General features: G+C 44.6%; 1 protein-coding gene across 2 annotated transcripts in view; it reads left to right on the forward strand.

The window, feature by feature from the left end:
* The window catches only part of GPC1 (glypican 1), a 103,653-nt gene that overhangs the window by 47,691 nt on the left and 28,189 nt on the right, over positions 1 to 27,773 (forward strand). For both annotated transcript variants that reach the window (XM_056564562.1, XM_056564563.1), the window contains exons 2-3: positions 24,327 to 24,485; positions 26,585 to 26,979. In XM_056564562.1, coding sequence (XP_056420537.1) covers positions 24,327 to 24,485; positions 26,585 to 26,979 — 554 coding nt within the window. The remainder of the gene's footprint in view (positions 1 to 24,326; positions 24,486 to 26,584; positions 26,980 to 27,773) is intronic.

A 27,773-nucleotide genomic window follows, 5' to 3' on the forward strand; every position in this document is an offset into this window, starting at 1 on the left:
ATCCTTGAAATTGCAGATGAGACTGCAATCATTTAAAGCGGTAAAAGTCTGCATGAAATAACCATGAACACACATGTGGGTTAAATCATTTATACCGTGAGGGGTCAACGTCTGACATTATCTGCGCAGCACTGATAGAAACCTGCTAAAGGGCATCGCAAGGAAACAGATCTCCTCTTTGTGTGCAGAGTGAGGGAACGGTAGGCCTGGGATGAGCGGGCGCTGGTAATGGATCAGGTTGTATGACGACGCACCTTGCTTAATTACAGATAGCACTTTCTTCTTAATTGATTGATGAGCTATTAAAAGCCGTTCTGTTTTCTGTTTATGTTGATAGACTCAAAACAATTGTCTCTGCTCTGTTCCTTGTCCCTTTGGGACTCTGCCTTATTAACAGCTTGTGAACCCTTGGAAATATGCCCAGCAGGTAACTGTGACTTGGTATTGCGTGTGCGTATTATTCATAGAATTAATTACACATAGGTGTCTCTTTATCGAGGTGTTGAGGTTAAGTACAAGGGTTCACATGTGTCGTTTTAGAGGCAACTGAGTCCCAGAGTGGAGAAAAAGCTTCCCAAAGGATAGGCCTCTCTCTTTCTTCTTCTATTCCAGTCTTTGGTAACAAAATAGAATAAAACAGTGCAGGTAAAAACAGCTTCTAAATTGTGACATGTTCGCCAGGTCGAATTTACGTTTCTTGAAATAAGGAAAGCATTTCCGGTTAATTTAGCCTGACAAGGAAAACAGCCTATGTAGACTTTCAAGAAGATATAGATGAGATGAGTCTTTTTATAGCCATCTGTGATAGGGCTGGGCGGTATGACCAAATGTGTGTATCACGGTATTTTTTTTTTTTACTTACGGCGGTTCCACGATACATAATGGTATTTTCATTCCCCCATCCCCCGACCCTAATCATGTGACCCGCGCGCGGTGTTCGGCTCCCCCCCCCCCCATATCATGTGACCTGCCAGCACTGTTCTGCTCCCCCCAATTAATGATCAGCCCAGCGGGGTACTACTCACAGATGTCACCAGCTAATGGCTGTCCGGGCATGCTGGGAGTTGTAGTTTTGCAACAGCTGGAGGTCCGCAGGTTGGAGACCACTGCTGTACGCTGTATCCCTATGCCCGGGCAGCAAAAGATACAGAAAATAAACTTTAACTTACCTATGTCGGCCACACGCTGTTCCTTGGGACTGGAACGTCGGACAGCTGTCAGCCTAACTGAGCGCACTGTCATGTAAGAAGCCGGCCAGAGCTCCTTACATGACAGTGGGCTCAGCCTATCACTGGCCGGGGCGGGACATCGCTGCAGCCGGTGATAGGCTGATGGCTGTCCGATGTTCACGTCCCCAGCGTGTGGCCGACGTAGGTGAGTTACAGTTTATTTTCTTTATAGGGATAGGGATACAGCGTTATAGGCATAGGGATACAGCGTACAGCAGTGGTCTCAAACCTGCGGACCTCCAGCTGTTGCAAAACTACAACTCCCAGCATGCCTGGACAGCCAACGGCTGTCCGGGCATGCTGGGAGTTGTAGTTTTGCAACATCTGGAGGTCTGCAGGTTGGAGACCACTGGCGTACAGTATAGATTTCCAGCGCCGGCGGCCCCCAACAAAGAGGAGGAGGGCAGTGCTTGCGGGTGACATATGTGAGTAGTACCCTGCTGGGCTGATCATTAATTTGGGGGGGGGGGGGGGCAAAACAGCGCTGGCGGGTAAAATAGGATTAGTTCCCCGATGTGGGGACAGCGCTGGGCTGATAATACATTCCCGAGGGGGAGGGGCTCAACCGGTATTGCGGTATAGGGGTAAATTCATATCGTGCAGCCCAAAAAATTTGGTATTCGGTATGAACCGGTATACCGCCCAGTCCTAATCTGTGATAATTGTCATCCAAATCAGCCACTATTGCCCCCAACCCTTCCATTGAATAAATGGGTTGGCATGTTTGCTCACAACAAGAGAAGAGGATAAGCCATCGCCCCTAGCTCCTGGAGAAACAGGATTTAGGCATGAAGAAATCCAGCATGCCCCTTTTTTGTTTGCCAACAGTTGAGTTTCCCGAGGTTCACGACGTGGAGGCCATCCAGATGGCCTGGCGCCTTATGAACTATTTTTTCCCCTGCGCATAAAGAGGATTCTGCTGTAATTTAGTTAATAGCAAAATACAGGAGAGAGAAATTAATACACAAAATACATCGGGGAGAGAAGCATCAGGTGAAAGCAAACGATCCAGCGACTAACAATTCCAGACAACCAAGAGAAATAGGAACAAAAGAAAAAGAATACAAAGCCTCATAACTACATTCAGATCATTTTATCTTTTGAACTGTTTTAAGGACGCTATGTGGCTGGCCAGGAACTGCTTCATCTACAACAGGGAGGACATGTCCATCCAGGACTGCCGCAGGCGGATCCACAGCCTGCTTAGAGACTATTCCATCTTGGATAGTCGGGACGTTGATGAAGAAGAGGACTAACGCCCCTCTGCTTCCCCTACCTCCCCATATGTTTGCCTAATAGTTTGGCCCTGTGATCTGCCCCTCCCTACCCCCATAGATCACACACCCCCAGACTGTAATGTGTTGTTGTTTTTCGACTTTATTTCTTCGATATTGAGTGATGGAGCGGAGTGTTAGTGTAGCATGTGGTATAGTGTAGCTTAGGGATCCTGTGCTGTATAATGTACTGTCATGATTTGTGTGATTGTAATTTATTGTATGACTTGTAATGACGACTGAATGATCAATGAAGCTCTTTCAACAGTTGAGTTACCCCAAAGAAAATTAGATGGTTGATGGGTCATACCAAAATCAGTGGGCTCTGCTGACCCTAAGGTGCAACATAGAAACATAGAATGTGTTGGCAGATAAGAACCATTTGGCCCATCTATTCTGCCCAATAATCTGAATCCTATCAATAGTCCCTGGTCCTAAAGTCATGGCCGTAAATGTTGGCACCCCTGACATTTTTCTAGAAAATGAAGTATTTATCACAGAAAAGGATTGCAGTAACACACATTTTGCTATAGACATGTTTATTCCCTTTGTGTGTATTGGAACTAAACAAAAAAAAAAAGGAAAAAATGCAAATTGGACATAATGTCACACCAAACTCCAAAAATGGTCTGGACAAAATTATTGGCACCCTTTCCAAATTGTTGTTTCAAGCAAGTGATGCTCCTTTAAACTCACCTGGGGCCAGTGACAGGTGTGGGCACTATAAAAATCACACCTGAAAGCAGATAAAAAAGGAGAGAAGTTCACTAAGTATTTGCATTATTTGTCTGTGTGCCAAACTAAGTATGGACAACAGAAAGAGAAGAAGAGAACTGTCTGAGGCTTGAGAACCAAAATTGTGGAAAAATATCAACAATCTTAAGGTTACAAGTCCATCTCCAGAGATCTAGATTTGCCTTTGTCCACAGTGCGCAACATTATCAACAAGTTTGCAACCCATGGCACTGTAGCTAATCTCCCTGGGCGTGGACGGAAGAGAAAAATTGATGAAAGGTGTCAATGCAGGATAGTCTGGATGATGGATAAGCAGCCCCAAACAAGTTCCAAAGATATTAAAGTCCTGTAGGCTCAGGGAGCATCAGTGTCAGTGCGAACTATCCGTCAAAATTTAAATGACATTAAACGCTATGGCAGGAGACCCAGGAGGACCCCACTGCTGACACAGAGACATAAAAAGACAAGACTACATTTTGCCAAAATTAACTTGAGTAAGCCAAAATCCTTCTGGGAAAACATCTTGTGGACAGATGAGACCGAGATAGAGCTTTTTGGTAAAGCACATCATTCTACTGTTTACCAAAAACGGAATGAGGCCTACAAAGAAAAGAACACAGTACCTACAGTGAAATATGGTGGAGGTTCAATGATCTTTTGGGGTTGTTTTGCTGCCTCTGGCACTGGGTGCCTTGAATGTGTACAAGGCATCATGAAATCTGATGTTTACCAATGGATTTTGGGTCGCACTGTACAATCCAGTGTCAGAAAGCTGGGTTTGCGTCTGAGATATTGGGTCTTCCAGCAGGACAATGACCCCAAACATACGTCATAAAGCACCCAGAAATGGATGGCAACAAAGCGCTGGAGAGTTCTGAAGTGGCAGCAATGAGTCCAGATCTAAATCCCATTGAACACCTGTGGAGAGATCGTAAAATTGCTGTAGGGAAAAGGCACCTTCCAATAAGAGACCTGGAGCAGTTTGCAAAGGAAGAGTGGTCCAACATTCCGGCTGAGAGGTGTAAGAAGCTTATTGATGGTTATAGGTAGTGATTGATTTCAGTAAATTTTTCCAAAGGTAGTGCAACCAAATATTAAGATAAGGGTGCCAATAATTTTGTCCAGTCCATTATTGGAGTTTGGTGTGACATTATGTCCAATTTGCTTTTTTTCCTCTCTTTTTTTGGTTTAGTTCCAATACACACAAAGGTAATAAACATGTGTATAGCAAAATGTGTTACTGCAATCCTTTTCTGTGAGAAAATTTCATGTGTGCCAACATTTACGGCCATGACTGTATGTGTATGCCAGCTTCAGTATTGTTCTCTGACTTAAACTCTGTAGGTAAATTCCTTATAAGCCTAATAATGCAGAGATAATAAATCATAGGCTTGTACACCCAACCGTATTAGAGCACCATTAAAGCTATTTGGTATAGAGGCATATACAGAATTTTGTTTCCGTGACATGCTTCTTTAGTTTGTATGCATAGAGGTTTCTTGTTGCTTCTAGAGAAGAATATCTCAGTACACATATTGCAGAACAGACCCTGTACAGCAACGCTTGGAGCCTTTACAGATTCTTACTAAGGAGCCATGTGGGTTTCCAACTCAGGGCTCTGACACATGCATGACTCCCTACAGAGATACTTAGGGTCTATTCACACAGCAGTATTTCTGCATGAGAAATTAAGCCTCAGATTAAAGCCCATAGAGTTAAATGGGATTCCGCACTCCCATTCAGACTCCAGAATTTCCGCTTGCGGAATTCTGTAAGCGGAAATTCAGAAATGTGAATAGACCCTAAGGGTACGTTCACACACGCGGATTTTTTAGCGGGTTTTCCGCTGGATATTTGAAAGTGGGTGGGCTCTTCTCGGCTGTCCGCAGCAGATTTCCGTGGCGGAATTTATGCTGCGGAATATCTGCCGCAAGTCCCATTGAAGTCAGTAGGGACTGCGGCGGAGATTCAGCATGTGTAAATTCCGCTGCGGAAAATCTGCTGCGGACAGCCGAGAAGAGCCCACCCACTTTCAAATACTCAGCGGAAAATCTGCTAAAAAATCTGCACGTTTGAACGTACCCTAAGGCTAGGTTAACACTGTGGAATTTCTGGGCAGAATTTCGGCTGGAGATCGAGCCGGCGGCACTAGGACCGTGCGGACTACATTGCAGTCGCCATAGATGGCAATGCATTTCTGAGCAGATCTCCCAAAAGATCCACCCAGAAATGCAATGCAGTCTATGGGGGCAGCAATGCAGTCTGCTTGGTCCTAGTGCCGCCGGCTCAATCTCCAGCAGAAATTCTGCCCAGAAATTCTGCAGTGTGAACCCAGCCTAACTCACACAGGCTGGGTTTAATAGACTATTATGGCCAATGAAAGGGCCTTCTACAGATGTATGTGACTCGCAAGCAGAAATTCAGAAGGGTGAATGGGAGTGCGGAATCCCATAGAAGTCGATGGGCTTTAATTTGAGGTGGAATTCCACAAGCGGAAATTCTGCTGTGTAAATAGACCCTTGGGCTGGGTTTACACAGTATTTTGGGCCTCAGTTTGGTCTTCAGTGGTCAATATTATTGTCAAAACCAGAAGGGGGTCCCAAACACAAAAATGGCCCATTCTTTTTAGAATAGAGTTTATGGAAACAGAAGATTTCAACTAAAACAATAACTTGCTGGGTGAAATCTAACAAAATTACTCCCAGCACGTAGTGCGGATATTTTGTCTTTGAGCTTGTCTTCTATGCACATTGATTTCTCTATATCCGGATTTTCCCAGCACCATCAAATCTGACGTCTTAAACAGACCCTCCTCCATTTGAGCTGTTTGACTGGACCTTAACCCTGTCATTACTGAATAATCGCAAGTAGTGCTATCCCTTTTTCTCTTATTCACTGGTATATATATATATATATATATATATATATATATAATGCAAATCAGCTCATTACATCACCTTTTCAGGCTGATACCAGGGAACATCGCCTGAAAAGGTGATGTAATGAGCTGATTTGCATATTCCCCTACCCAGAATGCCTAGTGGCTTAGTGGCCCTTGAAAGCTCCGTCACACCAGGAGTGGTGAACTCTCCCTGAGTTAAATACTCATCCTGTATGTGTATATATATATATATATATATATATATATATACACCAGACATCGCTGATGGTGGCGTTTCACCTTGGGTACAAAAGGATCGGGCATGTTGATATAAAACATGCCTGACCCTTCTCTTACCAAACATCTAAAATCAAGGAAAGTCACCAAATACAACAGACCATGTCAGCCAACATTAATGTCCAAGAACAAAGTAACTGTAGCCATACAGAAATAGGTAACTGAACCCCAGTCATTTCACAAACACTGTCATATTGGCCAAAACAGTCATTCAAACTGGCCATATCTGACCAAAGGTACAGGGAAAGGGCAAACAATGCTTTTGGGAATATTCTTCTAAAACTTCAAACACAGTGACCTTTTCCCAATTGTTTTTGTTAGATTTCAGCTTTTTTTATAACCTTCTAGAAAGACAATTTGATGTGCTGGGAGTAATTTTGTTAGATTTCACCCAGCAAGATATTGTTTTAGTTGAAATCTTCTGTTTCCTAAATGTGGACCATGCTGTACGGGCACTCAGGAGTGAGGCCTCACTGCTGAGCGCTCGTACAACATGGTCCCTGTTCCGCTGGTCTAACTACCACATATCTGGAGCCGGTTGCCGTTAACCTAATGGTGAGTGCGGATATTATGTCTTTGAGCTTGTCTTCTATGCATATATATATATATATATATATATATATATATATATATATATGTACAGTTGTCCCTCAAGTTACAATATGAATTGGTTCCAGGACGACCATTGTATGTTGAAACCATTGTATGTTGAGACCATATATGGAAACCTGGTAATTGCTTCTGAAGCCACAAAATGCCATCCAAAAAATAGGAAAAAGTGAGGATTAAACAAAATGAAGTAGATAACTAATATAGATAAAGCAAATCATTACATGTAAAAGTAAGAAAGATCTGCTGGGAGCTGTAAATCACTGTCTGTGTAGAGGACAGGAACTTCTTCGGGGTCCTGTACAGTACACAGTGTCCCAAAAAAGTAATGGAGCCGCCCCTACCTGGTGTCCAAAGGAGTAGCTAACCCTGGCACAGATAAAGAGTAGTACAGAACATGTAGTACCTCCCTGTACTGTAGGGGGCGCTACCAGGCAGCCAGTCAGTGCATACATTTCAGTAATACAGGTGTTTTACCAGTGAATGCCCATTCTGATTGGTCAGTTCTTTCAGCCATTGACAGGTTTTGCAGATCTGGACTGTCTGTACATTGTATGTTGAGTCTGGTTTCGAGTTACAATGGTCCAGAAAAGACCATTGTATGCTGAAAATATTGTATGTTGAGGCCATTGTGTGTATATATATATATATATATATATATATGTGTGTGTGTATATATATATATATATATATATATATATATATATATATACACAGTGGTCCCTCAAGTTACAATATTAATTGGTTCCAGGACGACCATTGTATGTTGAAACCATTGTATGTTGAGACCATAACTCTATGGAAACCTGGTAATTGGTTCTGAAGCCCAAAATGTCATCCAAAAAATAGGAAAAGGTGAAGATTAAAGAAAAATAAGTAGATAACTAATACAGATATAGCAAATCCTTACATATAAAAGTAAGAAAGATCTGCTGGGAGCTGTAAATCACTGTCTATGTCAGTGTTTCCCAACCAGGGTGCCTCCAGCTGTTGCAAAACTACAACTCCTAGCATGCCCGGACAGCCAAAGGCTGTTAAAGACTCCATTGAGAGGGTCGAAACGTAGCACTATGTGTGAATAAAAAGTACCTTTTCTTATCTTGAAACCACTGGAGTGCCGCTTCATGCTTCCTGTTGGACTACATATATATATATATATATATATATATATGTATATATATATACATATACATATATATATATATATATATACATATACATATAACTGCGTATATCTGACAATCTGATGAGTAGTGAGCAATAATTCATGGGGAGACCTCAGTATAGAGCTGATTGATTTTCAGTAGGTGATCAGACGTATGCGGAGTCATTAGCATCGGGATGATTTATCTCTTCATTTGTGGGACTCACTTATTTAGAAATGATCAAGAACATCTCCTTTATCGTTCTTACGAAAAATCATTATACCTATTACCAGCTTAATATCTGCGTTCATACAAAGGATGGATCAATACAGAGCATATTGAAGGGCATCTGTGATCACTTTAATTCAGGTTAAGTGCTGATCGGAAGGGCTAAAAGGTAGAAAACATTTTACTTAAAGGAAACCTACCATAGTGCACATACAGTCATGTATCAGGTTATAGAGCAGGTGGAACTGAGCAGATTGATATAGAAAAAAATCCCAAATTTTTTTAATTCCCTGCTCATTCTGCGCTAAGTAGTCAAGGGGGTGGTCCTAATCAGTCATTTCCAGCTATGGCCATGTTCACACGACGGAATTTCGCTGAAATATTCAGCTCGGAAATTGCGCTGCAGCAGAGTCCCGTTCATTTCAATGGGATTCGGCTGCACTGTGCACATGGCAGAATTTCTGCGGCAGAATTCCAGGGTCCGGAGACACGTTAATTCTTTCTGGGGTACTGCTGGGAAATGCTTTGCCGTCTATAAGACGGCACATTTTATTTAATTTTTTGTCTACCACCCACCTGAACATTTAAATGTGAGGAATGTCCACCCATATTTTTCAGGAGGACAGCCTATCTTTGTATTTGTGCATAAATAGAGCTGTCAATCACTGATTAGCACCTCCCACTTGACTATTTAGGCCAGAATGAGCAGAGGTTTACATACATAATTGACTAGTTATCCTGGAACTTTTCCAACTAAACTATATATTAGAGATGAGCGAACTTACAGTAAATTCGATTCGTCACGAACTTCTCAGCTCGGCAGTTGACCTGCATAAATTAGTTCAGCTTTCCGGTGCTCCGGTGGGCTGGAAAAGGTGGATACATTCCTAGGAAAGAGTCTCCTAGGACTGTATCCACCTTTTCCAGCCCAAGGGAGCACCGGAAAGCTGAACTAATTTATGCAGGAAAAGTCAGCAACCGCCGAGCCGAGAAGTTCGTGACAAATCGAATTTACTGTAAGTTCACTCATCTCTACTATATATCAGTGGTCTCCAACCTGCGGACCTCCAGATGTTGCACAACTACAATTCCCAGCATGCCTGGACAGCCAATGGCTGTCCGGGCATGCTGGGAGTTGTAGTTTTGCAACATCTGGAGGTCCGCAGGTTGAAGACCACTGCTATGTATCAATCTACTCGGCTTCACTTGCTCTATAACACAGTGCCTGCAGATTGCGCTTCATTTTAAACCTGACAAGTTCCCTTCGGCCATCAGGAAGTCTTCAGGTAGCGTGGCTTTTGTAATCCCTTTTAGGTTCATTAAAGGGGTACTCCGGTGGAAAACTTTTTTTTTTTTAAATGAACTGGTGCCAGAAAGTTAAACAGATTTGTACATTACTTCTATTAAAAAATCTTAATCCTTTCAGTACTTTTTAGAAGCTGTATGCTACAGCTTTATTTTTTGAATTTGTTTTTTGTGTTGTCCACAGTGCTCTCTGCTGACACCTGATACCCATATTAGGAACTGTCCAGAGCAGGAGAAAATCCCCTTCAGCAGAGAGCACTGAGGACAACACAAAAAAGAAATTCAAAAAGTAAAGAATTTCCTCTGTAGCATACAGCTACTAAAAAGTACTAAAAGGATTAAGATTAAAAAAAAAAAAAAAGTACTGGACGGTTCCCGAGACAGGTGTCATCAGAGAGGATTTAGACGGAAAAGAACAACCTTAACTTGAGAAGCTCATAAATACTGAAAGGATTAAGATTTTTTAATAGAAGTAATTTACAAATCTGTTTAACTTTCTGGCACCAGTTGATTTAAAAAAAAAAAAAAAGTTTTCCACCGGAGTACCCCTTTAAAGGGGTATTCCAGGAAAAAACTTATATATATATCCTGGAATACCCCTTTAAAGCTTACGTTGACCAAGTCCATGGGGCATTATTATTAAAGGGGTAGTCCAGTGGTGAAAAACCTATCCCCTATCCTAAGGATAGACGATAAGTTTGAGATCGCGGGGGGTCCGACCGCTGGGGCCCCCTGCAATCTCTCTGTACGGGGGGCCAGGCTCTCCGGCCAGATAGCGGGTGTCGACCCCCGCACGAAGCGGCGGCCGACACGCCCCCTCAATACATCTCAATGGCAGAGCCGGAGATTGCCGAAGGCAGCGCTTCGGCTCTGCCATAGTTGTATTGAGGGGGCGTGTCGGCCGCCGCCTCGTGCGGAGGTCGACACGCCCCCTTCCCGCGGGCTGTCGGGGCTCCGTACAGGAGATCGCAGGGGGCCCCAGCGGTCGGACCCCCCGCGATCTCAAACTTATCCCCTATCCTTAGGTTAGGGGATAAGTTGCTCACCACTGAGTCACCACTGGACTACTCCTTTAAGTCCATTATTTAGGGCGTAATTTGTTACAGAAGGAACAGATTATAAGGCTGCAGATAGTTTACACTGAAAACATATATTAAAGAGCCAAGCAACATCTATACCTACTAAATCAGTGGTCTACAAACTGTGGGCCTCCAGATGTTGCAACACTACAACTCCCAGCATACTGGGAGTTGTAGTTTTGCAACAGCTGGAGGTCCAGAATTTGAAGATTTAGTAGGTGTAGATGTTGCTTAGGCCTTTAAAAAATGTTTCTATATACCGTATATACTCGAGTATAAGCCGACCCGAATATAAGCCGAGGCCCCTAATTTCACCCCAAAAACCCAGGAAAAGTTATTGACTCGACTAAAAGCCTAGGGTGGGAAATACATCATCCCCCCATGTCATCATCCACAGACTAGTGACGTTGCCTTGACGACGACGCTCAGGGACGTTCATGCGCGTCCCTGTGCGTCGTCGTCAAGGCAACGTCACTAGTCCGCTGCAAGCCCGGAGTGCGGAGAAGAGGGCCCCCCCGGTGAAAATGGACAGCCCGGAACGACTAACCCTCCCACCGGATGGTCCCTGCAGCATAGATGGCCCGGACCAGCTCACCCTTCCTTCCCACCGAAGGGAGGTGAGTAGAAAACTAAAGGGGGGTCTGGATGATGACGAAGGCCGCAGTGGTCTTCAACCTGCGGACCTCCAGAGGTTTCATAACTACAACTCCCAGCATGCCCGGACAGCCGATGGCTGTCTGGGCATGCTGGGAGTTGTAGTTTTGCAACATCTGGAGGTCCGCAGGTGGAAGACCACTGATAAAGGGATTGCCAGGCAGAGAGTTCACTCGAGTATAAGCCGAGGGGGGCGTTTTCAGCACGAAAAATCATGCTGAAAAACATGGCTTATACTCGAGTATATACAGTAATCTGCAGCCTTATAATCTATTCCTTCTGTAACCGTAATAACTGAATTGCATTACATGGGAATATTAGATTCAAGGGTGAGATTGCAACCTCAGTGACTGAGATATCTTTATTTTCCATTGAACAGTAGAGTCGGGGATGCTGCGGCCTCTTTCCATGGACAGTATACAGTAAATGACCTCTATGGGTTTGTGCCCATTACCTATAAGGCTTTCATTCCTGTACATTACAGAAATAGCCCGGGCGTCCTTGCTCACCCGACTCCAGGATAATAATCTCTTTTAATTGCTCTCTCTCTCTCTCTCTCTCTCCGTTCCACTAGGGCTATGGATTTTCTATAGATGTGGAAAAATCTATATTGAAAGTAAAGTATCTATTGGGCCCTAATGGAGAAATACAGTTTCCTATATCAAAAACATATGCAAATTTTTTTTTTTTTGTTTTAAATGTAAAAAATAAACAAACAGTTACTACTTTTAAGGCGGCTGGACGGAGTGGGCTTCCTTAACAAAACTGGTGGGGGAAAAAAAAAAATCATCTGAAAAAAAAAAAAAAAAAAAAAAAATTCCCAAGTGCTTTGCGATGATATAACCTGGCGTAAATTATTGATTTCTTGGAAGAGCGCACGGTCTGGAGTAAATTGGTACCATTAATGGAGCAAGGACATGATATGTCCTTGTCTTTCTGCTTCCCTAAAGAAGCACAAATGTGTTTTCTAAGGACATTTTTCAGTATCATAGAAAGCTGTCAGTAGTGCGGCGGTGACGGCGTGTACGCTGGGTCGAGCAGCACGCTCAATTTTGTGGGGACGGACGCATGTGTATCTGTAGGTTTGCACTGGTACGTTAACCATTTAAACCTTTGCGATGGGCTATGTTATACAACTATCCCCACCTTGAGTGAGCATAGGCTATTTTGTAATGTTTTGGCCTTTTTAAAGGGGTACTCCGGTGAAAACTTTTTTTCTTTTAAATCAACTGGTGGCAGAAAGTTAAACATATTTGTAAATTACGTCTATTAAAAAATCTTAATCCTTCCAGTACTTATTAGCTGCTGAATGCTACAGAGGAAATTCCTTTCTTTTTGGAACACTGATGACATCACGAGCACAGTGCTCTCTGCTGACATCTCTGTCCCTTTCAGCAACCATGCATAGCAGATGTATGCTAAGGGCAGCATGGTGGCTCAGTGGTTAGCACTGCTGTCTTGCAGTGTTGGCAACTTGGGTTCAAATCCCACTAAGGACAACAATAAATAAAGCGTTATTATTATTATAATAACGTCAGCAGAGAGAACTGTGCTCGTGATGTCATCAGAGAGCATTCCAAAAAGAAAATTTCCTCTGTAGTATTCAGCAGCTAATAAGTACGGGAAGGATTAAGATTTTTTAATAGAAGTAATTTACAAATATGTTGAACTTTCTGCCACCAGTTGATTTAAAAGAAAAAAGGTTTTCACCGGAGTACCCCTTTAAGCTTATGTTGTATTACCGTCTCCTTTCTATGTAGATATAGGTTAGGTACAGTTACCTGAAATGCAACGTATCCTCACCCGGGACCTTTTTTTCAACCAAAGTGCCTCTAGCTGTTGCAAAACCACAACTCCCAGAATGCCCGGACAGCCGCTGGCTGTCCGGGCATGCTGGGAGTTGTAGTTTTGCAACAGCTGCAGGCACACTGGTTGGGAAACACTGGATTAGAAAGTAGCAAAGTTACCCATTTAGCAATCCCTAAATGGGTCACTGTGCTACTTAGGGATACTTATATGGGGAGATTGATCAAAACCTATGCAGTTGACCAGTTGCCCATAGCAACCAATCAGACCTTTTTAAAAATGAAAGAAGTGATTTGATTGGTTGCTATGGGTAACTGCGCCGCTTTCAGACAGGTCTAAGACATTTTTGAAGAAAAAGATGATACCCCCTAAAATGTATAGCTCAGGACTGTAGCCTTACATGAAGGTGAACGTAACCTTTCGCAGGGATTGTGTGCAGTTTTTGTAGAGTTGTTTTCTAGTTTGGCCACGTTCACATGGAGGAATTTCCTAGCGGAATCTGGTGAAAAAATTCAGCTCGGAAATTCCGTTGCAGCGGAGTCCTATTGTTTTTTAATGGGAATGGGATTTTGCTACACCGTGCACATGGCAGAATTTTCCGTAGCGGAAACAACTGCCGCGGAAATTCTGATCTAGGCCTTAGCAGAATTCGTATTTAAATGCATTACTGTCGATGGTGACGACACATTTCCCAGCCATTCTAACACTGCCGGAACATGCGCTGTGTTTTCTGCATATTTGTGCACATTTTACTCGGTATGAACATACAGTTAGGGATCGACCGATTATCGGTTTGGCCGATATTATCGTCCAATATTTATGATTTTGGACGTTATCGGTATCGGCAATTACCTTGACGATAATGCCCCGCTGCCCCGGCCAGAGACCGCCGCCGCCGCTGCCCCATTGCCTCCCCATCCCCGTTTTTATGATTACCTGTTCCCGGGGTCCGCGCTACTTCTGGCTCCTGTGGCGTACTGCGCTATTGCTGTGCGCTGCGCAATGACAAGTGACGTCCTCAGTGCGCACAGTGACAGCTCAGGACGCCGCCTGAGCCAGAAGTAGCGCAGACCCCGGGAACAGGTAATTATAAAACCAGGGATGGGGGAGGCAATGGGGCAGCGGTGGTGGTTGGACTCAGGACCGGCAGGGGGAGAGAAGCGGGCTGTGGCGGTCTCTGGCCAGAGGATAGGCGGGGGGAAGGGCAGTGGCAGAGGTGGTTGAACTCAGGACAGGCAGAAGGTGAGAGAAGCGGGTGGCAGCGGCGGTCTAAGGCCCCGCAAAAGCCGCTGCAGTTGATTGATTTAAAGTGCCTGCTTTCGGTATAAGTTATGGGCTATCGGCCTTAAAGTTCACAGATTATCAGTATCGGCCCTAAAAAATCAATATCTGTCGTTCCCTACATACAGCAGCTTTAAGATTTGCTCACTCCTGTGTTGAATGTTCTTTCCAGTACCAGAGCAGAACAATGAAAAAAGTTGCTATTGGATCCATTACATACTGCACACGAATGGCACCAGACGGACCCGTATGTTCACACATTGTGGATTTGCTGCAGATATCCTGCAGACTAGTTGCAGATCTACTACAGAAAATTTGCAGTGTTTTTGTACCAAAACAAAGTAATGATCTGCACCGTCTGAATGTACCCTAATGGTGTCCATTGGGTGCGAGCGAGCTCTCTGCTGAGGCTAGGTAGCTCTGTATGTTCTCTCGTAGCGGCGGTCACGAGCAGACACACATGTCTACCCAGCCGCAGCAGGGAGCTCGCTCTTGTGACTGCCGTGGGTGCATCTACAGCATAAAATACACTGTGGATGCGCTCTGTGTGACCCTACCCTTGTAAAGATTATCCAGTAAATAAAAATGTATCCTGTATCCACAAGATAGGGGATTAGCAGGGCCGGCTCTGCCTATAGGCAAAATAGGCAGCTGTCTAAAGTGCCCTCTTGATCTCTCTGCCTTCTGCAATAAAGTTAGCCAGCATCTGAAGCACCCGCCCACCCGAAGCACCTGCCCATCAAGCAAAACCCCACCACGCTACCCCCACTAAGGTCAGATCCGCCCAACATCCTGACATCGCATGTGCCTACAAACACCGGGAGGAGCCAATGGGCGGGGCAAGGGGCGGAAAACTTAACTTTTGCCTTGGGTGGCAAAAATGCTTGCACCAGACCCGGGGATTAGTGTTCCATCATGGGGGCTCCAACTGATAGGACCCCCTGCGATCTCCATAGAAGGGCCCAATCTTGCTGAGCACTCTGACGCCTACCTTCTGTGACGTACTGGTCTCAACCAATCACCGGCCACAGTGATGTCCCGCCTTAGCCGGTGATTGCCTGAGCGGGCTGTCACTGTCGACACTATTTCCACTTGCAAGGTGGGGGCCAGAGGTAAGAGATGGGCGCTGTTCTGAAGTTTGCGGGGGTCCCTAAGAGGACTTTGGATTCTTCTGCTTTTTCTGAAAATATAAACCTCAAATAATGTTTCGCAAAGACGTTTTTCATACTTCCTTTATGGTGCAAGTATTTTTTCTTCTTTAATCTTAGCGGCTCTAACATTATATGCGATATTTAAAGAAAGATGCGTCCCTGTGATATTGTCTCCCGGTAGCGATCGCGGATATTTATATAGAAGCGAGCGGACCATGTGAGCCACGCACATTTATCCTGCTGTAAAGTGAGGGTCACGGATCAAATGGAAGCCGAGAGAGAACGGCGAGAAGGAAAATGTCAGACAAGGTGCAGCTTTTGTCTGCAGGAAGATTCTTGGCTCCCAGAATTCATTGTTTCTTCAGCCCCTGACCTCACATTTCATTAGGATTTAATAAAGTTCCCGTGTAATGATATTGTGCTGAGTTCCCGCGCAGCGGCTGACGGAAGGCACAGTATTCCGCTGGATCAAAGGCCACAATGAACCGTCTCATAGATAATTGTCCTTGATAATTTGCTTCAGACAGCGGCCGCCGTGCATGGGATTCTATTAATTGACAAAGAAATATTGTAAAGTCAGAAAAAAAAGAAGCGAACGTCTGGTGATGACAAACTGTCTAAGGGGAAATTAAAATCAACACATCTCTGTGGGTGGATTTAATTAAACAGAGAGATGGAGCGCGGGCCGCCAATAATCTGCGCGTTAACGCTTACTTACCGGCGAAGCCTACTACGCCATCTTTTCACTTGCTCCACACTGCTGTATTCATTCTATTTTCAATCTAACTCAATTGTTTTTGTTTTTTTTCACTGCAGTATTCATTCCTTTTTCTAAATCAGTGTTTTCCAACCAGCGTGCCTCCTGCTGTTGCAAAACTTCTACTCCCAGCATGCCCGGACAGCCTTCGGCTGTCCGGGCATGCTGGGAGTAGAAGTTTTGCAACAGCAGGGGGTACACTACTTGGGAAACACTGACCAAAACAGTACACAAACAGCACATAAGTCCCAGGACCTTTCCCAATTGCTGGAAACGTTTTGTCATTTGAACAAAATTTTGCACATGTTAAAGGAGTACTCCGGTGAAAACCTTTTATCTTTTAAATCAACTGGTGGCAGAAAGTTAAACATATTTGTAAATTACTTCTATTAAAAAATCTTAATCCTTCCAGTACTTATTAGCTGCTGAATGCTACAGAGGAAATTCCTTTCTTTTTGGAACATTGATGACATCACGAGCACAGTGCTCTCTGCTGACATCTCTGTCCATTTTAGCAACTATGCATAGCAGATGTACACTAAGGGCAGCATGGTGGCTCAGTGGTTAGCACTGCTGCCTTGCAGTGCTGGGGACTTGGGTTCAAATCCCACTAAGGACAACAATAAATACAGCGTTATTATTATTATAATAATGTCAGCAGAGAGCACTGTGTTCGTGATGTCATCAGAGAGCATTCCAAAAAGAAAAGAATTTCCTCTGTAGTATTCAGCAGCTAATAAGTACAGGAAGGATTAAGATTTTTTAATAGAAGCAATTTACAAATATACTTTCTGCCACCACTTGATTTAAAAGAAGAAAGATTTTCACCGGAGTACCCCTTTAAAGGAGAACTCCAGCCAAAAGTAACGTGTAAGTAGCTGATCGCGGGGGTTCGACCACTGGGACCTCTGTGATCTCTGGTACGGGACCCCAGCTCTCTCAGTGACGTGTGAGTGTGGTCTACTGGTAGACGCCACACGCTCCATTCGTTTCTATGTGAGCGACGATGATGCCCGAGTGCTGTACTTGGGTCCCTTTGGCGCTCCCATAGAAATGAATGGAGCGCAGTGCAGTCTACCTCACTGAGAGCCGGGTCCCGTTACGGACCCCCCACGATCAGCTACTTTTCTACTATCCTGTAGATTGGGGATAAGTTAATTTTGTCTGGAGTTCTCCTTTAAAGTGTACCTGTCGTCAACAAAAACATTTTATATAATGTAGATAACATTATGTGTATATTTGTAATATACATTGGTTAAAAAATTGTGTATATTTTTGGCTGAAAAAATGCTGTCCCTGCAGCTATTGCCTGTGTGTCTCTGTAAGGAGTCCAAATACAGGAAGTGAGGGCGGGACAAGCAGGGCTCTGTGCAGGCTCCTGGCTTGTCAATCATCCTGCTGTGTGAGCCTAGAGAGTGTCATAGAGCCTCACCGCACAGAGCCCTGCTTTACCGTAGTGCACAGAGCCCTGCTTGTCCATCCTCACTTCCTGTATTTGGACTCCTCATAGAGACACATGGTCAATAGCTGCAGGGACAAAATATACAAATTTTTTAACCAATGTATATTAGAAAAATACATATAACGGTATTATCTACATTTGTATAAAAAGTTTTTGTTGATGACAGGTACACTTTAATAGTACAAACGAATATGAGAAACTGTAATATATCTTATTAGACAAAAATACTAAAACAAACCGATGTAACCTGTAAATTATTAGGATGACTACACTTCATTTAGTAACATGGATCCAGTGGTGGTCACCCAGGCAGGACGAATTTCCTTTGGTAGGCAACCAGTATAGTGTAGCCATACATTTTAGACAGGAGTTCATCAATGGTTTAAAGGGAACCCGTCATAACTTGCATTCTTTCCAAACCACAAGTCATGGGGGCGGTTCCCAGAAGCTTCTCTCCTCCCCCTCCCCCTCCCCCCCCCCCCACCACACCACCAGCCTTAAAGGGGTACTCCGATCCCTAGACATCTTATCCCCTATCCAAAGGATAGGGGATAAGATGTTAGAGCGCCGCGGTCCCGCTGCTGGGGACCCCGGGGATCGCCGCTGCGGCACCGCGCTCTGTGCGTAATGACGGGCGATACAGGGGACGGAGCAGTGTGACGTCATGGCTCCGCCCTTCGTGACATCACGGCCCGTCCCCTTAATGCAAGTCTATGGCAGGGTGCGTGACGACCACCACGCCCCCTCCCATAGACTTGTATTGAAAGGGGCGGGCCGTGACATCACGAGGGGCGGAGCCGTGACGTAACAATGCTCTCGCCCCTGTATTGCACGTCATTACGTGCAGAGCGAACTTGCTCTGTGCTGTAATGATAGCGCAGTGCCGCAGCGGGGATCCCCAGCAACGGAACCGCGGCAATCTGACATCTTATCTCCTATCCTTTGGATAGGGGATAAGATGTCTAGGGGCGGAGTACCCCTTTAAGTGACAGATCTCTCCCTGTTTGGGTATAGGGAGATATCTATCATAGATCCAGTGTTGGTCACCCAGACAGGAAGACTTATTGGCAGGCCACTAGAACATACACTCTTTATGACTTAAAATTACACATTTCCGAGCAGTTCTAGTACCTGCAGAACATGCTAATTTGCTGAATGTCAGCCCGTGTTTTCCGCTCGTGATGTCACAGCCACACACCCTCAATGCAAGTCTATGGGAGGGGGCATGGCTATGACGGCATGAGTGGGGCACATCACCCCGCATCACCAGTCATCCAGCACGGAGTTAAGTTCGCTCTGTGCACTGAATGTATGGGGTGCCACAGCTGAGATCGCGGGGGTGGTCAGCGGCAGGACCCCCGCGATCAGACATCTTATCCCCTATCCTTTGGATAAGGGATAAGATGTCTAGGGGCGGAGTACCCCTTTAAGGTAGCCATACACATTAGACAGACATACATAGGTATAACCACATACTGCATGTGTGTATAGTTGACAATTCTACTGAACAATACTATGCTGAAGTATGACTCCAGTGCTTCCCTATTAAATGGAAATCACTATACATGGATTGTATTTTTTCCAGTAAATTAGATTGGGGTCACGTATAATATTATCGCCCTCATTGCAGTATTCAGAATACTAGAGTGTAACAATATGTAAAGAAGAACTCTGGTCACATGAGCCTCCTCTATATGATGCCACTATTTTGTTAGGTGAACAAATCTCGTCTCCTTGCATCATAGGTAAGATAATGTACGCCATGTTAGCAGAACGCAGTCATGCATTGTGCTGCATTGTTTCCCATCAGATATTCCATGTATATAGCTTATACTGCAATATAGATATTAGGCCCAATGGTCTATGATACAATATTGTCATAACTAAAAGAATTTCTGGACCTCAATAACCCTTGTCTCATACTGACACTGTGACGGTGAACGCCCATTTCTCTTATGATACTAACATAGGCAATTCATCGCAGAATTTACACCTTCATCTCTCTCAATTTATCCACTAGCCACGAACATTACCATCCAAAAACATCCCCCCTCCCCCCCCACACTCCTCTTTCCATTCTTCTTATCTTCACCCGTTTGTCAGTATGTCCCCCAGTCGTTTTATGTCTACGTGTGCGTTCTCTTCATCTGGTTTCTTCGTCATATCTCTTTCCCTGAATCCTCTAGTTGATTTTTCTATACCTGTTAAAGGGGTACTCCTTCCCTAGACATCTTATCCCCTATCCAAAGACAGTACCCAACATTCGTTTAGAACCCTTGGAGTGGGCAGCGGGGGTCATGAAGTCACTGCCATGCCCCCTCAATGCAAGTCTATGGGAGGGGGCGTGGCGGCTGCCACGCCCCCTCCCATAGACTTGCATTGAGGGGGCGTGATGTGATGTCACCAGGGGCATATCTGTGACGTCATGACCCCCGCCACCTGCTCCAAGCGTTCGGAACAAAATGTTCTGAATGCTGGGGCAGCGGAGTACCTCTTTAAAGGGGTACTCCGGTGGATAACTTTTTATTTTTATTTTAAATCAACTGGTGCCAGAAAGTTTAACTGATTTGTAAATTACTTTTATTAAAAAAAATCGTAATCCTTCCAGTACTTATTAGCGTCTGTATACTACAAAGGAAATTATTTTCTTTTTGGGTTTCTTTTCTGTCACAAACACAGTGCTCTCTGCTGACACCTCTGTCCATGTCATGAACTGTCCAGAGCAGGAGAAAATCCCCATACCAAACATATGCTGCTCTGGACAGTTCCTCAAATGGACAGAGGTGTCAGCAGAGAGCACTGTGGTCGTGACAGAAAAGAAATCCAAAAAAGAAAAGAATTTCCTCTGTAGTATACAGCCGCTAATTAGTACTGGAAGGATTAAGATTTTTTAATAGAAGTAATTTACAAATCTGTTTAAATTTCTGGCACAAGTTGATTTAAAAAAACAAAAAACTTTTTCCACTGGAGTACCCCTTTAAGTCAACGGAGATTATCACGCTCATATCCTCTAAACACTTGGCAGTTGACTGATGTATTGATAATACGATAATCAGTTTTGGGGACTTTTCCTGTCTCTTAATGTTTTACTTTATTATGTATTTTTCTTGTTGCTTTGTGTTTGCTCTGAATTGATATTATCTCTGACCGGCAGTTAGTCCAATTCGGATATTACATTGAGCCCGGTCATGTGATGTTCCTGGAAACAGCGTCACACGCCGTATCACACATGCCGGCACTAATGATCAAACACAGTCTTAGAGGTATGTGTATATGTATATTTCACATTTTAAGTTTTCTCTTATGACATGACTAAGGACTCGTGTAGAGTCCGAAACGCGTCGGCGAGTTGCTTTTAACGCACTGTCACCCCCTTTGCACTTTTTGGTTTACATGTTTTAGTCCGGAACAGTAAAAGTTATGTTTTAATTATTTTCCATCGGTGAGCTGGTTCCATCCTATCTTCATTTCTATTTGTACATACGGAATACGGCCCGCTGCCTCCGTGCTCCCGATATCCACTGACCTGCTGATTTTCTGCACATCAATCTGAATGCTGTCATAAGGGTGGTGAGCTGAGAACACAATTTTTCATATTTTTCGTATGTTTGAATGTTTTTAAAAAAATGAAAAATAAAGATTTGAGAAAAAAATAAAATAACTAAAAGAATTGAACTCAATTGAAGATAGCTGTAGAGAAGAATACGTTTTGACACTGAGGAATACTGCGTTCCCTTTAAGACCCAGCTGGAATAAAATACAGGACTTTATATTAGAATAACTATGCAGAGATTTCCGGAATTTTCCGTGGTGACATGTCAGTGGCGTCAGCCTTTGTAAATGGAAGTGATGATTGGCTTCAGGGATCCAGTCTGATTATACACTAGCTGGGGGCAGGTTCTGGCGTTATGTACAAACTCATTCATCTGTCTACAGGAAACTTCTACACTATTGTATGATTAATGTAAGATCATTTTGCTAAAACGAGTTTCCTTTCACCAGGAAAATGACTTTTACACATTTGGAAAATATGCTGCAAAGAAGCCGTAACTACTAAGCATCCCCTTTGCTGCTGATTTGCATATCCTTAAGACTCTCTGGGCGAACTGGTGGTCTTCTTAAAGGGGTACTCCTAGGGGTCAAGTCCTGGGAAGAAAAGTGAGGGAACTCACCCAAGATTTCCACTCAAGGGCTGGTCCTGCAGGATTCCTACTAATGGGAACAGCGTTCCTGCTGTGGAAAAAGTACAGGAACTCAGTTCCTACGTGTTCCTGCAGGACTTGAGCCCTGTTGTACTCCGCTGAAAACATCTTATCCCCCTATCCAAAGGATAGGAGAGAGATAAGTTGTTAGATCGCAGGGGTCCGACCACTCCGGGCCGGCAGCGATGGCGCCTGGAACACGGAAGCTTGGAGCTTCAGTTTTCGTGATTTCACGTCACGCCCCCTCCATTCACGTCTATGGGTGTTGGCGTGACGGCTACTACCTAGATGCCAGTCATTGAGCACGGAGCGGAGTTCGCTCTGTGCAACAAATTACAGGGGTGCCACAGCGAAGGTTGTGGGAGTCACCAGCAGCGGGACCCCCGCAATCTAACATCTTATCCTCTATCCTTTGGATGTTTTCAGCAGAGTACCCCTTTAAGGAGAAACACTACCTCCTCAGATCCACTACTATCTTGTCATTGTGCTTGAAAAAAAAAAATGATACAGCACATCTCACCTGGGTAAAGTGGCTTTACAAAACCAAGGGATGCTCGTGTTTCTGCTACAGGGCAATGGAAAAGAGGGGGCATAGCCTAGGTTGGGTTGGTAAAAACCTGTGCAGGGATCCCCTCCATCTGCCCTGTAAAATCAACAAAAAATATTGGGAATGAGTATTGAATATCTTTATATCCTTATATAAATGGATGTGCAGCAATGTCCTCTAACACCACAATAAGAAGACCTATTGTTGCTATGGGACTCCTTTTCATTATGTACACCCCTAATCTCAGCTGTTTGATCAATATAAGACTACATTGGCAGTCCTCTAGAATGCGATTAAAGGGGAACTCCAGTGGGGGAAAAAAAATGTTTTCAAATCAATTGGTGCCAGAGAGTTAAAGGGGTACTCCAGTGGAAAAACACATTTCTTTAAATCAACTGGTGCCAAAAAGTTAAACAGATTTGTAAATTACTTCAATTTAATAAATCTTAACCATTCCAGTTATCCCTTATCAGCTGCTGTATGCTCCAGAGGAAGTTGTGTAGTTTTTTCCAGTCTGACAACAGTGCTCTCTGCTGACACCTCTGTCCATGTCAGGAACTGTCGAGAGCAGGGTAGGTCGGCTATAGGGGTTTGCTTCTAATCTGGACAGTTCCTGATACGGACAGAGGTGTCAGCAGAGAGCACTGTGGTCAGTCTGGAAAGAACTTCACAATTTTCTCTGTAGCATTCAGCAGCTGATAAGTACTGATAGGATTAAGATTTTTAAATAGAAGTAATTTACAAATCGGTTTAACTTTCTGGCACCAGTTGATTTGAAAACTTTAGTTTCCCACCGGAGTACCCCTTTAATAAGAATGGGTAGGTGACTTCTTCACATTCAAGGCCTGGGTTATTGGGAGCAAACAGAGCGGGAGGAACCCCTGGCATAGTGGCTCCTTGACGGGGGTTTTAGTGGCCCTTCCATATGGAATAGGGGATAATTTGGGTTACAGGATGGATGGCAAGGTAATGGGGTGGTATAAGGGGTTCATTTACTGCTGCCCCTTTAAGGGACGGCAGCAGGTGGCTTGAAAGTGGGGTGACAGGGAGGTCATTCTGGAGGGGAGGGGGGAGTGTATATAAGGGGTTGCTATGGGGGAGGGTACTCACCAGCCGGCGTGTGGAAGCAGGGAGAAGGTCCCGCCCCTTTTTATTGTTGTTTGGTTGGTTGGGTAGCGATAGGTGGTGTGACGTGTGAAAGGGTCTCGGGGGAGGTAGTAGTTTGAAAAATAAATGTTTGAGATTGTTCACTTGGGCCTCCTGGTGGTGGTTCTGGGCCTCAGGAGTTTGAAGGATGGTGCAGAAGGTTATCTGGGTGCCCCTGGGACAGGTGGTCGCGGCCAGGGGTAAGATCATGGTGCACAAGTCTGATTGGGGGAGGGGAGTGCCCTCCAGTGAACTTTGGTTATGTTTATATGTATAACATATTTAACTGTTATTTATTTGTTTGTTAAATAAATGGGCCACCCGGCCCAATTTTTCCACAATTTGTGTCAGTGTCCTTTTTGGGGAAAAATGGGTTATAATCGGTTGGGAGTGGGTTTAGAGGGGAAGGGATGTATCTAAAATCCCATCCAGTCAAGGACTAGTCAGTAACTTCGGCTGCACTTATCTTTATGGACCTACATGAAAAACATCTGCCATTATGGTTTAGTGACGCACGGTCATGTATCTTGTCTTCTAGGTGAACATCTGAGGATTTGTCCACAAGGCTACACCTGCTGCACCTCGGAGATGGAAGAAAACTTCTCCAACATCAGTAAAATGGAGTTTGACAACTCTCTGAGAGAATCCAGCCTGTCCGTCCAGGGCCTGCTCTTCACGCAGAACCGAAACTTTGACCGTAAGAGCCTCATATATGATATTACATCAGACATTAGGGATAATAACCAGTCCATGAGATGGGAACAATAAGGCTAGGTTCAGACTACGGAATTTCCGACTGTCTGCCTGCAAAATTTTCCGCGACTATTTTCCACTTCCAAAGGCGTTTTTCAGTTTCATACGTAATTTTGTCATTTCCGCGAGTAATCCGCCGCCAAATGACGCCACCAAATCCGCCTTGAATTTCTGCTTCAATTACAAGCAGAAAACAGTGGGAGTGCTAAGAGCCAAGTTGAGCCCCTTTTGGACCATGTGATCACATGACCCAAACCAGGTCAGTCAATTTTTTCAATGTGGGCTAGTCCAAGAACCAGTGGGTTGATCATATTTAAATTTAAATCAGTACGGATTTTCCGCATGTAATCCGCTTTCAATCTGCCTACATTCCGCTTTTGAACAAAAATCCGCCAGGAAATGAGAGTCCCATTGAAGTCAATGAGATTCTGCTGCGAAAATCCGTCTGAAGAAAGAGCACCTCCTTTCTTCACGCGGAAATTTTCTAGCGGAAATTAGACACGCAAATTCCGAAGTATGAACAGGTGCACGGAAATCCCATTGACTTACATGTACTTTTTAGCAAGCGGAATTTCGGACAGAAATTTTTAAACGGAATTTCTGTCGGAAATTCCGCAGTCTGAACCTAGCCTAAGACTAGAGCAGTGTTTCCCAACCAGGGTGCCTCCAGCTGTTGCAAAACTACAACTCCCAGCATGCCCGGGACTTGTTATTTCTCCTGAAATTTTCAGATTAAATTGACAACTGGGTGTTTTCCTCTTGGACACTTAAAGGGGTACTCCGCCCCTAGACATCTTATCCCCTATCCAAAGGATAGGGGATAAGATGTTAGATCGCAGCGGTCCCGCTGCTGGGGACCCCGGGGATCGCTGCTGCAGCACCCCGCTATCATTACTGCACAGAGCGAGTTCGCTCTGCACGTAATGACGGGCGATACAGGGGCCGGAGCAGCGTGACGTCATGGCTCCGCCCCTCATGACATCACGGCCCGTCCCCTTAATGCAAGTCTATGGCAGGGGGCGTGATGACCGCCACGCCCCCTCCCATAGACTTGTATTGACGGGGGCGGGTCGTGACATCACGAGGGGCGGAGCCGTGACGTCACGCTGCTCCGACCCCTGTATTGCCCATCATTACGTGCAGAGTGATCTCACTCTGCGCAGTAATGATAGCGGGGTGCTGCAGCAGCGATCCCGGGGGTCCCCAGCAGTGGGACCGCGGCGATCTGACATCTTATCCCCTATCCTTTGGATAGGGGATAAGATGTCTAGGGGCGGAGTACCCCTTTAAATCCATACTGACGGTATCAGGCAACTTGGGGGCACAAACTATTCACTGGATGTAAGGTAAAACCCAGTTGTCAATTTCTTCATATATTTTTGAATGAAAAGTAGTTTTTCCCAACCAGTGTGTCTCCAGCTGTTGCAAAACTACAACGCCCAGCATGCCCGGACAGCCTTCGGCTGTCCGGGCATGCTGGGTGTTGTAGTTTTGCAATATCTGGAGGCACACTGGTTGGGTAATACTGGGGTTGTTACAAAAACACACAACGGAAAACCTGGTGTGTCCTCTTTAGGGTACGTTCACTCTACGGAATTCCCGCAGAATTCCACGGGCAGAATTACGCAAGCGGAATTCCGCTGTGTGAACTTAACATTAGTGTGAACAGGTCTCCGTGAATTTCAGAAGCGGACAATTCCGCCGCTGTAACTGTTCCGCGCAAAGAAAGAACATGTTCATTCTTTGCGCGGATTCCGCGAGCATTGCATAGCCGTCAATGGTGACGGCTCAGTGCCCCGCGGCCCTAGTGCCAAAGTATTTTCGGCGGCCGCCGCCAGACGGAATCTCCGCTCGCTGAATTCCGCAGTGTGAACGCACCCTTATTGTAAAGGCTTAGGCCTGTACAGGTTTTTCAGGTTTTACGCCTTTTCATGTAAACAAAAAAACTTCCGCACACCGACGGCAAGTGGCAAGATATTGTCCCACATGTTGATTTATTACAGTTGTTCCATAGCATTCCTTCTATATCTCTTTCCTTCCCAGGATACTTCCAGGACTTGTTGAACAAATCAGAGCAGATCCTCGTGGACACATTTCCCAGCCAGTATGGGGAACTTTACACCCAAAATGACGGAAATATATTCAGAGACTTGTACGTAGAGCTACGGCGGTATTACCGCGGCAACGGAGTGAATCTGGAGGAGGCACTGACAGAGTTCTGGAGCCACCTACTGGAGAGAGTGTTCAAGACACAGAACTCACAGTTCACCTTTTCTTATGAATACTTAGACTGTCTGGTGAAGCAGTATGACCAGCTGAAGCCATTCGGGGATATTCCACGTGAAATTAAACTAAAAGCGACCAGGGCATTTATTGCTGCCCGATCCTTTGTCCAGGGACTTGGCGCCGCGGCTGATATTGTCAGGAAGGTCACGCAGGTAGGTGGGCACAATAAGTATCCTGCATACTGTGATCAATAGAACACATGACTGTGATCTCATTATACCATTGTTATAATATATATCCCTGATAAGGCTCGGTTCACACTACTATTTTACTCTACCGGACCCGGCCTGTATCTGATTAATTTCAAACGGCTCATTTTTGCCCCGTATCTGGTTTTGTGACGGACCTAAAACCGTGGTCTGCAAAAATGAGCCGACCGGAGTCACCGTTTGACTCCAGTCGGCTCATTGAAATGAATTAGATCCGGCTGGGATACGGGAGCGCCCGGTTTTCGCTACCCCTAGCCGGTTCCCGTCCAGTAAAATCGTAGTGTGAACCCACCCTATAATGTATCCTCTTCTCAGAAAATGGCATATGACGTCACTTTATAATCTGTGGGGGTCTCAGAGGTCATATAGGAGATAGAGGGGGGTTTTACCCTGGTTTTTGGTGAACATTTACCTCACAGTTTGTCTCAGATGCTGTTTCGAGACTTTTCATTGCGACTTTTGCTTTAGAAGGTTTTGCAAAAGGAACATATCAAGTCATAATTTCAGTTGATATCATGCAGTGGTAAGGAATTCATGATAGGCGACTTTTCAGTTTGTCGCATCTTTTCTCGCAACTGTGCTAACTTAGGTGCAAATCTACACCAGCCATTACTTGGCTTACAGAACTGACTGTGGACAGCCTTTTTAAAAAATTCGCAGATTTTGTTGCACGGAATAAAAAGTCTCACAAAAAGTCACAAAGGAATCACCATACAAAGCGGTGAACTGATGTAAGA

This window comes from Hyla sarda, chromosome 3, assembly GCF_029499605.1.
Source record: "Hyla sarda isolate aHylSar1 chromosome 3, aHylSar1.hap1, whole genome shotgun sequence".
In the NCBI taxonomy this organism is placed as follows: Eukaryota; Metazoa; Chordata; class Amphibia; order Anura; family Hylidae; genus Hyla; species Hyla sarda.